Source organism: Bombina bombina, chromosome 5 (genome assembly GCF_027579735.1).
Source record: "Bombina bombina isolate aBomBom1 chromosome 5, aBomBom1.pri, whole genome shotgun sequence".
Lineage (NCBI taxonomy): Eukaryota > Metazoa > Chordata > Amphibia > Anura > Bombinatoridae > Bombina > Bombina bombina.
The window spans coordinates 1148288153-1148306041 of record NC_069503.1 but is presented as its reverse complement, the minus strand read 5'-3'; the positions used below and the strand labels follow the sequence as shown (position 1 = coordinate 1148306041).

The following is a 17889-nucleotide window of genomic DNA, read 5'->3' as shown; positions in this document are numbered from 1 at the left end:
CACAATTAACCCCTAATCTGCAGCTCCTGACACCGCCGCCACCTACATTATCCCTATGAACTCCTAATTTGCTGCCCCCAACATCGCCGACACCTACATAATATTTATTAACCCCTAATCTGACCCCCCCAACGTCGCCGCCACATAACTACAAGTATTAACCCCTAATCTGCCGACCGGACCTCGCCGCTACTCTAATAAATGTATTAACCCCTAAAGCTAAGTCTAACCCTAACACCCCCTAAATTAAATATAATTTTAATCTAACAAAATAAATTAACTCTTATTAAATAAATTAATCCTATTTAAAGCTAAATACTTACCTGTAAAATAAACCCTAAACTAGCTACAATATAACGAATAATTACATTGTAGCTATTTTAGGATTTATATTTATTTTACAGGCAACTTTGTATTTATTTTAACTAGGTACAATAGCCATTAAATAGTTATTTACTATTTAATAGCTACCTAGTTAAAATAATTACAAAATTACCTGTAAAATAAATCCTAACCTAAGTTACAATTAAACCGAACACTACACTATCAATAAATTAATTAAATAAATTACCTACAATTACATACAATTAAATAAAATAAACTAAATTACAAAAAAAAACAAAAAAAACTAAATTACAAAAAATAAAAAAAGATTACAAGAATATTAGGCTAATTACACCTACTCTAGGCCCCCTAATAAAATAAAAAAGCCCCCCAAAATAATAAAGGTCCCTACCCTATTCTAAATTAAAAAGTAATCAGATCTTTTACCAGCGGGCATGCCTCAAAGTAATCAGCTCTTTTGCCTGTAGAAAAAAATACAATCCCCCCCCAACATTAAAACCTACCACCCACATACCCCTACTCTAACCCACCCAAACCCCCCCTTAAATAAACCTAACACTACCCCCCTGAAGATCTCCCTACCTTGAGTCGTCTTCACCCAGCCGGGCCGAAGTCTTCATCCGATGTGGCAGAAGAGGACATCCAGACCGGCAGAAGTCTTTGTTCTATCCGAGCAAAAGAGGACATCCGGACCGGCAGACATCTTCATCCAAGCGGCATCTTCTATCTTCATCCATCCGGAGCGGAGACATCTTCTTCCAGCCGACGCGGATCCATCCTCTTCAACCAACGCCTACTCGCCGAATGAAGGTTCATTTAAATGACGTCATCCAAGATGGCGTCCCTCGAATTCCGATTGGCTGATAGGATTCTATCAGCCAATCGGAATTAAGGTAGGAAAAATCTGATTGGCTGATTAAATCAGCCGATCAGATTGACCTTGCATTCTATTGGCTGATTGGAACAGCCAATAGAAAGTGAGCTCAATCTGATTGGCTGATTGGATCAGCCAATCGGATTGAACTTGAATCTGATTGGCTGATTTAATCAGCAAATCAGATTTTTCCTACCTTAATTCCGATTGGCTGATAGAATCCTATCAGCCAATCAGAATTCGAGGGACGCCATCTTGGATGACGTCATTTAAAGGAACCTTCATTTGGCGAGTAGGCGTCGGTTGAAGAGGATGGATCCGCGTCGGCTGGAAGAAGATGGCTCCGCTCCGGATGGATGAAAATAGAAGATGCCGCTTGGTTGAAGATGTCTGCTGGTTCGGATGTCCTCTTCTGCCCGGATAGGATGAAGACTTCTGCCGGTCTGGATGTCCTCTTCTGCCCCATCGGATGAAGACTTTGGCCCAGCTGCGTGAAGACAACTCAAGGTAGGGAGATCTTCAGGGGGGTAGTGTTAGGTTTATTTAAGGGGGGTTTGGGTGGGTTAGAGTAGGGATATGTGGGTGGTGGGTTTTAATGTTGGGGGGGGGGTTGTATTTTTTTTTACAGGCAAAAGAGCCGATTACTTTGGGGCATGCCCCGCAAAAAGCTCTTTTAAGGGCTGGTAAAAGAGCTGATTACTTTTTAATTTAGAATAGGATAGTAACCTTTATTATTTTGGGGGGCTTTTTTTATTTATTAGGGGGCTTAGAGTAGGTGTAATTAGCCTAATATTCTTGTAATCTTTTTTTATTTTTTTGTAATTTAGTGTTTGTTTGTTTTTGTAATTTAGTTTATTTAATTGTAGGTAATTTATTTAATTAATTTAATGATAGTGTAGTGTTAGGTTTAATTGTAACTTAGGTTAGGATTTATTTTACAGGTAATTTTGTAATTATTTTAACTAGGTAGCTATTAAATAGTAAATAACTATTTAATAGCTATTGAACCTAGTTAAAATAAATACAAAGTTGCCTGTAAAATAAATATAAATCCTAAAATAGCTACAATATAATTATTCGTTATATTGTAGCTATATTAGGGTTTATTTTACAGGTAAGTATTAGTTTTAAATAGGAATACTTTAGTTAATAAGATTTAATTTATTTTGTTAGATTAAAATTATATTTAATTTAGGGGGGTGTTAGGGTTAGACTTAGCTTTAGGGGTTAATACATTTATTATAGTAGCAGCGAGGTCCGGTCGGCAGATTAGGGGTAATACTTGAAGTTAGGTGGCGGCGACGTTGTGGGGGCAGATTAGGGGTTAATACTATTTATTATAGGGATTGCGAGGCGGGAGTGCGGCGGTTTAGGGGTTAATAACTTTATTAGAGTAGGGGCGAGGTCCGGTCGGCAGATTAGGGGTTAATAAGTGTAGTTAGGTGGCGGCAACGTTGGGGGGGGCAGATTAGGGGTTAATAAATATTTATTATAGTGGCGGCGATGTGGGGGGACCTCGGTTTAGGGGTACATAGGTAGTTTATGGGTGTTAGTGTACTTTAGAGCACTGTAGTTAAGAGCTTTATAAACCGGCATTAGCCCATGAAGCTCTTAACTACAGCCTTTCCATGGGTGGTAGGAGTCTTGTCGGTAGAGGTGTAATGCTCACTTCAGCCAAGACTCTAAATATCAGCGTTAGGAAGATCCCATTGAAAAGATAGGATACGCAATTGGCGAAAGGGGATCTGCGGTATGGAAAAGTCGCGGCTTGAAAGTGAGCAGTACACCTTTACCTGGCCGACTCTAAATACCAGCGGGCGGCCAAAAGCAGCGTTAGGACCCCTTAACACTGCTTTTGACGGCTAATGCAGAACTCTAAATCTAGGCGTTTATTAGCATGTGATCTGAGCATGAGCGCACACTTTATTAGCATGTGATCTGACCATGCGCACATACTTGAATATAAATGGCTTATTTTGGTTTTAAACAATTTGCAGTGGGTTTAAATTTGAAAGCCGCCAGGGATCTGTGGAGCGGCAGCACCACAGCACATGCACATAAAAACGTATCATCCTGGTGCTTGCACACCAGTCTGTTAGTGTTTTGGCTTCCTTCATTAGGGTAATCAAACCCGCTAAAAATGCAGCTGACTGAGGCCCAGATTACAAGTGGCACGCTAACTACATTTTTTGCTCGCACACTAACGGCGCCAAAAAGTACATTTTTAACGTGGTCAGGTTAGTGCACATATTACAAGATGAAAGTAAAACTTGGCAAAAGGCCAAATATATTTATTTATTTATATATTGTTCCCATTTATAAAAAGTGCTACAAACTGCATCTTAAAGGGATAGTAAACACCAAAATGTTATTAGTGCTGATTCTTAAATAACTTCACGTGCATGAGTACAATGTTATTTATATGAAACACATGAACTAACACCCTCTATAGCGCCCTCTAGCTATGAAAAACTGCCTAATGCATTCACATAAGAGGAGGCCTTTATGGTCTTAGAAATTAGCATATAAGCCTACCAAGGTTTAGCTTTTAACTAAGAATAACAAGAGAACAAAGCAAATTTGATGATAAAAGTAAATTTGAAATTTTTTTAAAATTACCTATCTGCCCTATCTGAATCATGAATATATCATCTGGACTTTACTATCCCTTTAATTACCTAATGAAACAGGTGCAACTGAATGTTTTTTATGGTGCCTGTTTTCTACTGAGGGCCACACAACTCACCTGCTGTACTGGATGCAGTCTGGGATGCCCTGCCCTATACGAATGGTTAATTGGGCCACGACAGACTGTGTAGTGTAACGTAACCTACAGACTGTGTAGTGTAACATAACCTACAGACTGTGTAGTGTAACATAACCTACAGACTGTGTAGTGTAACATAACCTACAGACTGTGTAGTGTAACATAACCTACAGACTGTGTAGTGTAACATAACCTACAGACTGTGTAATGTAACAGAACCTACAGACTGTGTAGTGTAACATATCCTACAGACTGTGTAGTGTAACATAACCTACAGACTGTGTAGTGTAACATAACCTACAGACTGTGTAGTGTAACGTAACCTACAGACTGTGTAGTGTAACATAACCTACAGACTGTGTAGTGTAACATAACCTACAGATTGTGTAGTGTAACATAACCTACAGACTGTGTAGTGTAACGTAACCTACAGACTGTGTAGTGTAACATAACCTACAGACTGTGTAGTGTAACGTAACCTACAGACTGTGTAGTGTAACGTAACCTACAGACTGTGTAGTGTAACATAACCTACAGACTGTGTAGTGTAACATAACCTACAGACTGTGTAGTGTAACATAACCTACAGACTGTGTAGTGTAACATAACCTACAGACTGTGTAGTGTAACATAACCTACAGATTGTGTAATGTAACAGAACCTACAGACTGTGTAGTGTAACAAAACCTACAGACTGTGTAATGTAACATAACCTACAGACTGTGTAGTGTAACGTAACCTACAGACTGTGTAGTGTAACATAACCTACAGATTGTGTAATGTAACAGAACCTACAGACTGTGTAGTGTAACATAACCTACAGACTGTGTAGTGTAACATAACCTACAGACTGTGTAATGTAACAAAACCTACAGACTGTGTAGTGTAATATAACCTACAGACTGTGTAGTGTAACATAACCTACAGACTGTGTAGTGTAACATATCCTACAGACTGTGTAGTGTAACATAACCTACAGACTGTGTAGTGTAACATAACCTACAGACTGTGTAGTGTAACATAACCTACAGACTGTGTAGTGTAACATAACCTACAGACTGTGTAGTGTAACATAACCTACAGACTGTGTAGTGTAACGTAACCTACAGACTGTGTAGTGTAACATATCCTACAGACTGTGTAGTGTAACAGAACCTACAGACTGTGTAGAGTAACAGAACCTACAGACTGTGTAGTGTAATATAACCTACAGACTGTGTAGTGTAACATAACCTACAGACTGTGTAGTGTAACATAACCTACAGACTGTGTAATGTAACGTAACCTACAGACTGTGTAGTGTAACATATCCTACAGACTGTGTAGTGTAACAGAACCTACAGACTGTGTAGAGTAACAGAACCTACAGACTGTGTAATGTAACAAAACCTACAGACTGTGTAGTGTAACATAACCTACAGACTGTGTAGTGTAACATAACCTACAGACTGTGTAGTGTAACAGAACCTACAGACTGTGTAGAGTAACAGAACCTACAGACTGTGTAGAGTAACAGAACCTACAGACTGTGTAGAGTAACAGAACCTACAGACTGTGTAGTGTAACGTATCCAACAGACTGTGTAGTGTAACGTATCCTACAGACTGTGTAGTGTAACGTATCCTACAGACTGTGTAGTGTAACATAACCGACAGACTGTGTAGTGTAACATATCCTACAGACTGTGTAGTGTAACATATCCTACAGACTGTGTAGTGTAACATATCCTACAGACTGTGTAGTGTAACGTAACCTACAGACTGTGTAGTGTAACGTATCCTACAGACTGTGTAGTGTAACATAACCTACAGATTGTGTAATGTAACAAAACCTACAGACTGTGTAGTGTAACATAACCTACAGACTGTGTAGTGTAACATAACCTACAGACTGTGTAGTGTAACAGAACCTACAGACTGTGTAGAGTAACAGAACCTACAGACTGTGTAGAGTAACAGAACCTACAGACTGTGTAGTGTAACGTATCCAACAGACTGTGTAGTGTAACGTATCCTACAGACTGTGTAGTGTAACGTATCCTACAGACTGTGTAGTGTAACATATCCTACAGACTGTGTAGTGTAACGTAACCTACAGACTGTGTAGTGTAACGTATCCTACAGACTGTGTAGTGTAACATAACCTACAGATTGTGTAATGTAACATAACCTACAGACTGTGTAGTGTAACATAACCGACAGACTGTGTAGTGTAACATATCCTACAGACTGTGTAGTGTAACATATCCTACAGACTGTGTAGTGTAACATATCCTACAGACTGTGTAGTGTAACGTAACCTACAGACTGTGTAGTGTAACGTATCCTACAGACTGTGTAGTGTAACATAACCTACAGACTGTGTAATGTAACAAAACCTACAGACTGTGTAATGTAACAAAACCTACAGACTGTATAATGTAACAGAACCTACAGACTGTATAATGTAACAGAACCTACAGACTGTGTAGTGTAACATAACCTACAAATTGTGTAGTGTAACATATCCTACAGACTGTGTAGTGTAACATAACCTACAGATTGTGTAGTGTAACATAACCTACAGACTGTGTAGTGTAACATATCCTACAGACTGTGTAGTGTAACAGAACCTACAGACTGTGTAGTGTAACATATCCTACAGACTGTGTAGTGTAACAGAACCTACAGACTGTGTAGTGTAACAGAACCTACAGACTGTGTAGTGTAACATATCCTACAGACTGTGTAGTGTAACATAACCTACAGACTGTGTAGTGTAACATAACCTACAGACTGTGTAGTGTAACATAACCTACAGACTGTGTAGTGTAACATAGCCTACAGACTGTGTAGTGTAACAGAACCTACAGACTGTGTAGTGTAACATAACCTACAGACTGTGTAATGTAACATATCCTACAGACTGTGTAGTGTAACAGAACCTACAGACTGTGTAGTGTAACAGAACCTACAGACTGTGTAGTGTAACAGAACCTACAGACTGTGTAGTGTAACAGAACCTACAGGCTGTGTAGTGTAACATATCCTATAGACTGTGTAGTGTAACAGAACTTACAGACTGTGTAGTGTAACGTAACCTACAGACTGTGTAGTGTAACGTAACCTACAGACTGTGTAGTGTAACATATCCTACAGACTGTGTAATGTAACAGAACCTACAGACTGTGTAGTGTAACGTAACCTACAGACTGTGTAGTGTAACAGAACCTACAGACTGTGTAGTGTAACAGAACTTACAGACTGTGTAGTGTAACATATCCTACAGACTGTGTAGTGTAACATATCCTACAGACTGTGTAGTGTAACGTAACTTACAGACTGTGTAGTGTAACATATCCTACAGACTGTGTAGTGTAACATAACCTACAGACTGTGTAGTGTAACAGAACCTACAGACTGTGTAGTGTAACAGAACTTACAGACTGTGTAGTGTAACATATCCTACAGACTGTGTAGTGTAACAGAACCTACAGACTGTGTAGTGTAACATAACCTACAGACTGTGTAGTGTAACAGAACTTACAGACTGTGTAGTGTAACGTAACCTACAGACTGTGTAGTGTAACGTAACCTACAGACTGTGTAGTGTAACAGAACCTACAGACTGTGTAGTGTAACAGAACTTACAGACTGTGTAGTGTAACATATCCTACAGACTGTGTAGTGTAACATAACCTACAGACTGTGTAGTGTAACATATCCTACAGACTGTGTAGTGTAACGTAACTTACAGACTGTGTAGTGTAACATATCCTACAGACTGTGTAGTGTAACATAACCTACAGACTGTGTAGTGTAACAGAACCTACAGACTGTGTAGTGTAACAGAACTTACAGAACGTGTAGTGTAACATATCCTACAGACTGTGTAGTGTAACAGAACTTACAGACTGTGTAGTGTAACGTATGATGAATACACTGGGGGCTTTTTTGTAAAATGATTTAACCCTCTAGTGCCAAACAGAGTTGAAATGCTGAGTATAAAGTAGCCGACTTACCGTGCGCAAACACTCTGTGCCACACTGCAGACCACGGCATCGCACCATAGAGACAAGCAGTGAAATAAGAAAAAAACAGAGATTAGTACAGGGATCAAATGAAAGCAGCAGTACTGGCACAAATAAACATTTATGGCAAGATTACACATAGGTTTTTACGCAGTTTTGCTATCACATATACGGCGCCGCATATATTTCACCCGTCGCCCGTAATTTTTACTCCCATAAGCTAAAATAGAACCGCGTCCCAAATCGGTATCACATATTCAGCGCAAGGACTTACGCGTCGAAAATGGAAAAATGTTACTCCATTTTCACCTCGCCACACATAGGATTTCAGTAGCTCTCATTTGCATACAAATCGGCCAATAGAAATGCAAGTGACGCCATATTTAAACGTGCAACTTGCATTCAATATTTTGTGTACGGCGGTGATCGTAGGAAGAGGATCCTCCTCGTTTCATGGCTCCGCGGTCGCCGGTCTTCAACTCCACGGTCATCTCCCCTCTGCGCCGGCTTTGTCCTGGATGAAGATGTCGCCGGCTCCAAGAAGACTTCACCTCCGCCTGGAAGAGAACCTTCTCCACCGGACTTCAGGATCCGTGAGTACCTATTTGGGGCTTAGAGTTAGGATTTTTTTTTATATTTAGATTAGGGATTTTTAGGCTGTATAATAGGTAATAGTAAAAGAGCTGAATGCCCATATAAATGCCCCTTTATGGGGAATGGGTAGTTTAGGATTTTTTAGTGCTAGTTTTTTTATTTTGGGGGGTTAGGTGGGTGGGAGGGGGTTACTGTTAGAGGGGGGACTTAGTATTTTTTAAGGTAAAAGAGCTGTTTAACTTAGGGCAATGCCATACAAAATGCCCTTTTAAGGGCTATTGGTAGTTTAGTTTAGATTAGGGGGTGTTTTTATTTGGGGGGAATTTTTATTTTCATAGGGATTAGGTTTAATTTTCTATTTTTATAATTTGGTTTATTATTTTATGTCATGTTAGACTTTTATTTATTTTTAATTTTAAATTAATTTAAACTTAGTTTTTTTAATTTTAAAGTAATGTTAGGTTTTTTATTTTAATTGTAAGTTAGTATTTTTTAATTTAGGTAATATAATTTAGGGAGTGTTAAGTTAGGGGGCTTAGTAATTTAAATAGGTTAATTGCATTGTGGGGATTTGTCGTTTTAGGGGTTAATAGATTTAGGTTAATTGCTATTTGGGTTAATGGGAGTTTAGGGGTTATTAGATTTATTAGGTTAATTGAGGTTGGTTAATGGCGGATTAGGGGTTAATAGTTTAATCAGGTTAATTGCGATGTGGGTGAATGGTGGGCTAGGGGTTAATACATGTATTAGGGAGATTGCGATGTGGGTGAATGGTGGGCTAGGGGTTAATACATGTATTAGGGAGATTGCGATGTGTGTGAATGGCAGATTAGGGGTTAATAGTTTAATTAGGCATACTGCGTTGTGGGGGGTTGTCGGTTTAGGGGTTAATACTTTTATTATTAGTTGCGATGTGGAGGGATTGCGGATATAGGGGTTTTTACATGTCGGCTTTATTTTTGGGAGGCGTGTTAGACTTTTACGGGAGATGTAAAAAACAAATTGTTTTCTTAGGTGCCAGCAGTTTCTAAAGTGCCGTAAGTCACTGGCGACTCCAGAAATGTATATTTACGCACATTTCTGGACATCGCTACTTTATCAGACTTACGGCACTTTATGAACTGCCGGCTGGGGTTATGCGATACCCCGATGTGCGAGGTGAAATTACGGTCGACGCAGAGTTTCAGCAGTTATGTAATCTCCCCCATGGTTTATAGACAGACGGGATGATACTTCACACATAACTAAATCTAGATAAAAGTAGCGGTACTGTGAGCTATCAGACATCACTATGTGTAATGGATATGATAAGTAATGCATAAGTTTGCCACAGTGGGACTTAATTCATGTTTTATTATTCAGAAGATATTCTGTGTTTTATTACAGCATAAAAATAACTAATAACCTAAGATTTGCACAATGTATGTAACAAAAGCTGCTCTGTAATAAACCTGCAGATCTGTTTAATATCAGACTCACTATTTAGGATTTGTGTTTGATGATGTAGAGCTCAGCCTAGAAACTTGTGGGACTATAATTATATTTATATTTTATTGTTTTACATCTTAAACTAGTTATTGCAAAAAGAAGTTGTGCTAAAAAAAACATTTCTGATTATTAAAGCATCATTGTCTATTGGGGAGATGAACGGTGCACAAACTTACACTTCCTGTTAGTTTCAGAATGGAATCAGTGTGAACACAAAATAGTGCACGTGCATATGCAAATAGAATTATACATAAAAGTGCAGAAAGAAAATGCTGTCATGGGTTAGATGATTTTAATGGGGCACTATTTGCAAATAAATATGTGTTTAACTCCCACACTGGGAGCTGGCTGAACACATCCAGTGAGCCAATGACAAGAGGCATAAAGGTGCAGCCACCAATCAGAAGGGAGCTCCCATCATTTTCACGTTCATCTCCCTTTAAGACTGAACTAGGTGGAGCACATTGTCCTATCTGCCCTCAGCTGCTTGTTGATTGGTTGTTTAATCCCCGCCCCCTACACACACACCCCGTAGATCTCTTGTCCAGTTAGTACCTGATCCAATTTTAATGAGTCCGTTGTGCTGTATGAAGATGGTTTCATTGGTCAGGTTGCCGTGTATGATGGGTGGGTCACATGAGTGCAGGTAGCTGGGGGGACAAGGATTCTGTTAGTGCTCAGTGCTGAACAAGTCTGGTGTAATAGCCAATCAGGTGCAATAATGTGTTTCATACCTTTTGTAGCCATTTGTCATATTTAAAGGGACATAAAACCCAAACTCTCATGATTCAGATAAAACAGTTTACTTACTATTATTAAATGTGCTTCTGTGTCTAAGTATCCTTTGTTGAAGGAGCAGCATTGCACTACTGTAAGCTAGCTGAACACAGAATAAGTGACCAAGTAGTCACAAAAAAAGAGTACACTTAGAAGCACTCACCCCCTCATAAGTTTATAGAGATGTGGCGTGGTGTGGGTGAAAAACATGAACACTTTAATAGAACTTAATTAAAAACACTAGAGAACTATTAGATAGTACTGTATAATTTATCTGAGGTGTCTGACCTCGTATGGTAATATGGATGATCAGTCAGGTATACAATTAAGCTGAGGTCTCAATATTACGTGGAATGAGCCAGATGAATAAAGAGTATATAATTATTAGTTTAAGCACTAGATATTCTGTAACAGGACCAATAAATGGAATTATTTTATCTAGTTAAGTGCTAATAATTCCTCAAACGTCGTCTCCTATTCTGGCTCACATATAACCTGCTCGTTTGGTATTGTATGAGTCAGGCTTCAGGGATAAGGACTCCCTGGAGGAAGAATTTGACGGAGGGGAATGTGACCCCTATTCTGGCGAATGGAGCCGTCTAATGTTGGGGGCGGAGCCAAGTAACGGTTACTTGGTGCTTGGGCGGGAATATTCCAGTCCTCTGTAGCTTATACAAACGCAAGGGAAAATTTTGTAACTTGCGTTTGGATAGGCCTTAGAGAATGGAATTACTATTGGAAGAGGTGAACAGGATGGCGGCAGCACGCGGGACAGCATGGCTCCGGGATTATTTGGCGGCGGCCAATCTCCCGGGAGCCACTTCAGAAGGGACCAGTGACGGCAGGTCGCGGAGGCGGTCTAGGCCTCCGGTTCGCTTGTCACCAGAAGTCGGGAACAGCGGTGTCGGTGCCCCCCGGCGGGGGGGAGGGTCCAAAGCTGTGGCGGTTGAACAGAGGAGAAGTCGTGAAAGGCCGGTACGGAGGTCGTTAGAAGGAGTGCAATCTGAGGAGGCGGCTAACCGGACCGGTTCTACGGCAGGTAGGACAATTGAAGGGAGTGGGCTGGGCCTTGATCATATGGGTGAAATGTCGTTGTCAGGGCAGAATTTAGGAGCATCAGGAGTATTTGAATTGGTTAGGGATCCTTTAACCATTCGCACTTGTCAGGAGAGGTCTGCGGCAAAGGACTTAAATCCTGTTGCCTCACATGAAATGCGGGAGCTGGTTGAAGGGGATAGTGAAGGCACAATATTAGCTTTGGAGAGGGATAAAGTGGGGGCTGCAAAAAAGGCTGTTTTTAAAGGTTTGGATGTTAATGAAGGGGTTATAGGGAGTATTAAGGAGAGTCAGTCTGTACAGGGAGTTTCTAGGAGGGGGTTAAAAAGTGTGAGGAAGTCAGTAAAAGGTAATAGATCAGGTAAGGTTCAAATTGAAGCGGGCTGTGGGGTGGGGAGAGGTAGTGTGGGGCAATTAAACAGTGAAGGAAAAAGTTATAATGTAAAAGGGGTTTGCATGAGGGGAAAGGGTAAAAGCAATTTGAGGGGGGGAAAGCAATCTGGTAAAGGTAAGGGAAAAAAGGAAAATAGGGGAATTGATGTATTGTGTTTATCTCCTGCAGGTTTAGTTCAGGAAGGAAGGGCCCAGGTGGGCGGTGGGACAGATATTTCTGTTGTTCCGTCAGGGCATGACAAGGAGGGAGATGCATTGTGTTTTGATTATACATACAGTGATTTGGATATGGAAGATCCCGGGGAAGGCACCTCAGCGGGACCGGGGGTTCAACGGCAGGTAGGGGACCTGGCCACTTTGGAACAGTTAATAAGGGCTTTATCACCAGGTTTGATGGGGAAACAAGGTGTGGGAGACTCAGTGGCTATGTCTGGGGTAGCGAGTGTTAGGAGTGTTAGGGAGGGATGTCATAATAGGCCTTTCACTGTCTCCTCTCCACAGATACGGCCTCACGGTAGGGATACCCGTGAGCGCCACAGTCCTAGGAGGTCTGGTGATGTACGGCGTCGTGGTAGATCCCGGTCGCCTAAAGAGAGAGTGCGGCATCGTCAGGAAAGGCGTTCTCCTACATGGGGAAGGTTGGAAAGAACTGCGGAAAGGAATGGGAGGAGGAGAAGATCTAGGTCATCTTCGCACAGACGGAGGGCGCAGAGGACTCGGGAACATGTAATTAGGCCGCTACCAGCGGTGATTGGAGCAGAACAGGCGAGGGAATCTGGAGCAGCTCAGCCAGCTACGGCGCCCAGGCCCACAGGTGAGGGTGCTACAAGAATTGTGAGTGTGCATGGTAGTGAGCATGTTGGAGGAAATGCGCAGCAGGCTTTGGTGAGCGGTTTAAAGGATTTATTGGCAAAATTTGAGAAGCAACCGGAAGCTCAGGGAGGGAATGTTGCATTAGCATGGAGTGGGGGTTCGGGAAGTGGGGCTCCTGTACCAGGAGTGGTTCCAGAGACGGGAAGTGTGGTTCTTGCTGCAGTAGGGGTGTCGGGTTCGGGTGACAGCGGTCAAGTAATTGAAGGGACCAAAGGGCAGAAAAAAGACATGACTTCTTCGGGGGACATCGTGAAAGTTCCAGAGAGCGCGATGAGAAGACCATGCTTATGCTCAATCGGTCCGCTGGGGATTCATTTGACGCAAGATATAAAAGAAAAAATATGGAAACGGGAATATTTAGAGCTTTTTTCATTATTACCACTTGAACAGATGATGGAGATCAAGGAGGACACAAAGGATAAGGAGAAAAAAGAAGAGGATGAACGCAAGAAACGTTACCGTAAAATACCCAAAACACTTTCAAATTGGTCGAGAGCATTTTGTATTTTAGCGGCTGTAATTGGTGAAAAATTTTCAGATCAGTGTTCAGCTCTTTTTTGCTATTATGACGAGATATCAGGGGCTTACCGCACTTACGGGGGATTGGCGTGGTGGCGGTATGATGAACAATTTCGTCAGCGCCTGGCTGTAAGACCGGAGATGCGTTGGGATGACCGGGATATGGGGATATGGTTAGAGTTGATGACTCCGATGCGTGGGTCCTTTCGTGGTTTCGGGGGAGGAAATGCTGGGGGTAACAGCCCATCCGGGGGAGTCTCTGGAGGAGGTGCGGCAGTGGCCATTAGGAAAGGATTGTGCTTTCAGTACAATGAAGGAGTATGTAAGTTCGGTACCGGATGCAAATACAAGCATGCTTGTTCCGGTTGTGAGGGAACCCACCCTTGGACCAAATTTTTCAAGAAAGGTGGCAGTGGAAAGGCAGGAGAGGTTGCTTTTAAGGGCCAAGACCCCGGTGAAGGTAAGAAGGATGGTTCCTTGGCTAGAGCGTTACGCTAAGGTGAGGGGGAAAGAGAGGGATGCGGAGTTGTTATTAACGGGGTTCAGTTCTGGTTTTTGGATTCCTTTTGAGGAAGGGGTGGCTTGTCAAATTTCGGGGAATTTAAAGTCTGCTAAAGAATTTCCGGAGGTTGTCCGAGGTAAATTGGTCAAGGAAGTTGCATTGGGTAGAATGGCAGGGCCTTTCAGTCACCCGCCATTTAAGAATTTGAGGGTTTCTCCACTGGGGGTGGTCCCCAAAAAAGTGGCTGGTCAGTTTCGTCTGATCCACCATCTGTCTTTCCCGAAAGGTTCGTCGGTAAATGACGGTATTGATCCTGATGAGTCTGCAGTTAGGTATGCATCATTTGATCAGGCGGTTAGATTGGTGTCGGCAGCGGGTGTGGGTGCTTTGTTGGGGAAGGTGGACGTGGAAGCAGCCTTTCGGCTTTTACCTGTACATCCGGTTTGTCATCACTTATTGGGCTGTTATTTTGATGGGGCCTTTTACGTGGACTTGTGTCTGCCAATGGGTTGTTCCATATCATGTGCGTATTTTGAAAAGTTTAGCACTTTTGTGGAATGGGTCGTTAGGCAAGTTTCAGGTTTGAAGTCAGTGGTGCATTACCTTGACGACTTCCTTTTTGTAGGCAAGGCAGGGGTTGAAGATTGTGCGCAACTGATGGAACACTTCTTTAATGTGGCATCTGATTTTGGCATTCCTATAGCTCATGAAAAGACTGAAGGCCCTCAGACAGTTTTGAGTTTTTTGGGCATTGAAATTGATTCTGTAAGTATGGAATGCCGTTTGCCTTTGGACAAGGTGTTTGACTTAAAAAATTGCATTCAGAGCTGTTTTAAAAAGAAAAAACTCATGCTTAAAGAAGTTCAATCCCTAGTAGGCAAGCTAAATTTTGCCTGCAGGATTATTCCGGTTGGGAGAGTTTTCTGTAGGAAGTTGTCTTTAGCGACAGTTGGTGTGAAGAACCCATCCCATTGGATTCGGTTGGGTAAGGAGCTAAAAGAGGATTTAAAAATCTGGTTGGTTTTTCTGGAAAAATTTAATGGCTGCGAGATTATGCAAGGTTTGGCAGTCTCGAATTATGATCTTCATTTGTATACTGATGCAGCTGGCTCCGTGGGGTATGGCGCCTTTTTTCAGGGGCATTGGTCTGCAGGTTTATGGCCGGTGGAGTGGAAACAAGCTGGCCTCAATAAGAATTTGGTCTTTCTTGAATTGTTCCCGTTGGTGGTCGCAGTAAAAGTGTGGAAAGATCTGCTTAGGAACAAAAAGGTGGTTTTCCACACAGATAACTTGGGAGTTGTATTCGCAATTAATAGACTTACATCTAGCTCGTTGCCTGTGGTGCGACTTTTGAGGTTGTTTGTGTTGGACTGTATGCAAATGAATGTTTTATTTCGTGCTGTTCATGTTCCAGGTTACCAGAATGTCATTGCTGATGCTCTTTCTCGCTTTCAGTGGGAAAGGTTCTGGGAAGTGGCTCCAGATGCGGAGAAGGAGGGTGTTGGATGTCCGCCAGAGCTGTGGGATCTGAAATCCTGGATCTAATCCGTTTTGCCAGGGGAGCACTAGCTCAAGGTACCTGGGTGGCATATATATCTGTGTGGAGGCATTGGTTTCAATATGTGTCTGGAAGAAGAATGAGGTCTGCCAATGAGGGGTGGGATAGTGATTTCTTAGCATGGGTGGGTGAATGGGGAAGTTCGGGATGGTCTAAGTCAAAAGTTCAAAAGTCTATTGCAGCTATGAGTTTCCTTTTTAAGTTGTTGAGAATGCAGGATTTGACAAAGTTGTTTGTCATTCGGTTGGCTGTAAGAGGTTTATGTAAAGGTCAGGTGTGTAATGATAGGAGACGTCCGGTGGTATTTGATACCTTAAGACAGATATTAGGTTCTCTAAGAGTTGTATGTTCATCTAAGTTTGAATTTCTTTTATTTCGGGCTGCTTTTGTGTTGGCCTTTTTTGGTGCTTTTCGTATATCAGAATTAGTTGGAGCTAATAGGCATGATTTAGGAGGTTTGTGGGCACGAGATGTATCTATCAAGGATAAGGTGTTGTGGGTGTGGTTGAGGAAATCGAAGACGGATCAAAAAGGGGTGGGGAGGTGGATCCAGATTAATGAGACTAAAGGGAGTTGTTGTCCAGTGTTGGTATTGGAGGCCTTTTTGGAGGTGCGCCCAGTTGGTTTTTTGCCTTTATTTGTGCATCAAGATGGTTCAAGTCTCTCGCGCTTTCAGTTTTTGGCTGTGTTTAGAAAGGTGTTGACAAGTTTGGGCTATGTGGCTGAGGAGTTTGGTACTCATTCTTTTCGAATTGGGGCGGCGACGGAGGCGGCCAATTTAGGTTTGGGTGAGAGTGTGATTAAGAGAATTGGTGGCTGGAAGTCTGGTTGTTTTAAGTCTTATGTCAGGCCTGATATGAGAGTTTAGGTTTTTATTTTGTCTTGACAGGTCCAGTACATTGTTGGATTGTGGGGCATTCTTACATTTATTGGGCCCGGAAGGCAGCGGCAAGTACAGATCAGGGAACACAGCTGAAGATGAATGAGGAGACAGTGAAGTTGAGGTGGTTTGGGACTAGAGGATTGAGGTGGGACCAATTGTTAAAAAAGATTGTTGATTATGCTAGGCTATTTCGGCCTCCAGCGATTCTAATTGTACATGCAGGTGGGATCGATTTAGGTTTTCTATCACAGAAGGATTTTCTGGACAGAATTAAGAGGGATTTGGTTAGGTTGCGGGAGTTGTTCCCTGATATGGTAATAGTATGGTCTGACATTGAACCCAGGTCAGTCTGGAGAGCAGCATGGGATGTGAAGAAGCTGGAGGCCTCTAGAAAAAAGGTGAATAGATCAATTAGTAGTTTTGTTTGTAGGATTGGGGGGTTTGGCATTCGCCATGTTGAATTCGAAGGGGAGACTGGGCGTTGTTTCTTTTTAAAGGATGGTGTGCATTTGAATGAGGTGGGGCTCCACCTCTTTAACTTTAACATCAAAGAAGCAGTGTTAAAGGCCTTAGCCCGTGTGGGGTAGGCAAGCAGTGGCGTGCTGTGGCGGGGTGATTTAGATCTGGAGGTTAAGTAAGCTGGTACCTCCCTAAAGAGGCGGGAGAGTTTTGGGGGGATGTACCTGGTTGTAAACCGGGGGAAGGTACATCTCGGTGCTCTTGCACCTTATGTTTTAAAGTTAGAAGTTTATGATTAATATAATTGTTGAATTTATGAATGTTATTTAAAATTATTTAAATAAATGCGGGCTGCGGCCTTTACACCCATCCTTGTGTTGTATTGAATTATTTATTTAGATAAGGCATAATGTATAGCCTATATAGGGGTCAGGACTCCCTGGAGGAAGAATTTGACGGAGGGGAATGTGACCCCTATTCTGGCGAATGGAGCCGTCTAATGTTGGGGGCGGAGCCAAGTAACGGTTACTTGGTGCTTGGGCGGGAATATTCCAGTCCTCTGTAGCTTATACAAACGCAAGGGAAAATTTCCCTCCCTCCCTCCCTGTTTGTTGAATTTGTCGCAGCAGGCTGGGGTTTTGTTGGTATGGCGGGGTGATTTAGATCTGGAGGTTAAGTAAGCTGGTACCTCCCTAAAGAGGCGGGAGAGTTTTGGGGGGATGTACCTGGTTGTAAACCGGGGGAAGGTACATCTCGGTGCTCTTGCACCTTATGTTTTAAAGTTAGAAGTTT

At 42.0% G+C, this 17889-nt stretch overlaps 1 protein-coding gene across 1 annotated transcript in view; it reads right to left on the bottom strand.

Moving 5' to 3' along the window:
- Positions 1–17889, bottom strand: part of NRBP2 (nuclear receptor binding protein 2) — a 179132-nt gene that overhangs the window by 102809 nt on the left and 58434 nt on the right. Inside the window, exons 5-6 of the mRNA XM_053715482.1 lie at positions 10633–10727; positions 7987–8010 (exon numbers count right to left, since the gene is read on the bottom strand). Of these exons, the coding sequence (XP_053571457.1) occupies positions 7987–8010; positions 10633–10727 (119 nt within the window). The remainder of the gene's footprint in view (positions 1–7986; positions 8011–10632; positions 10728–17889) is intronic.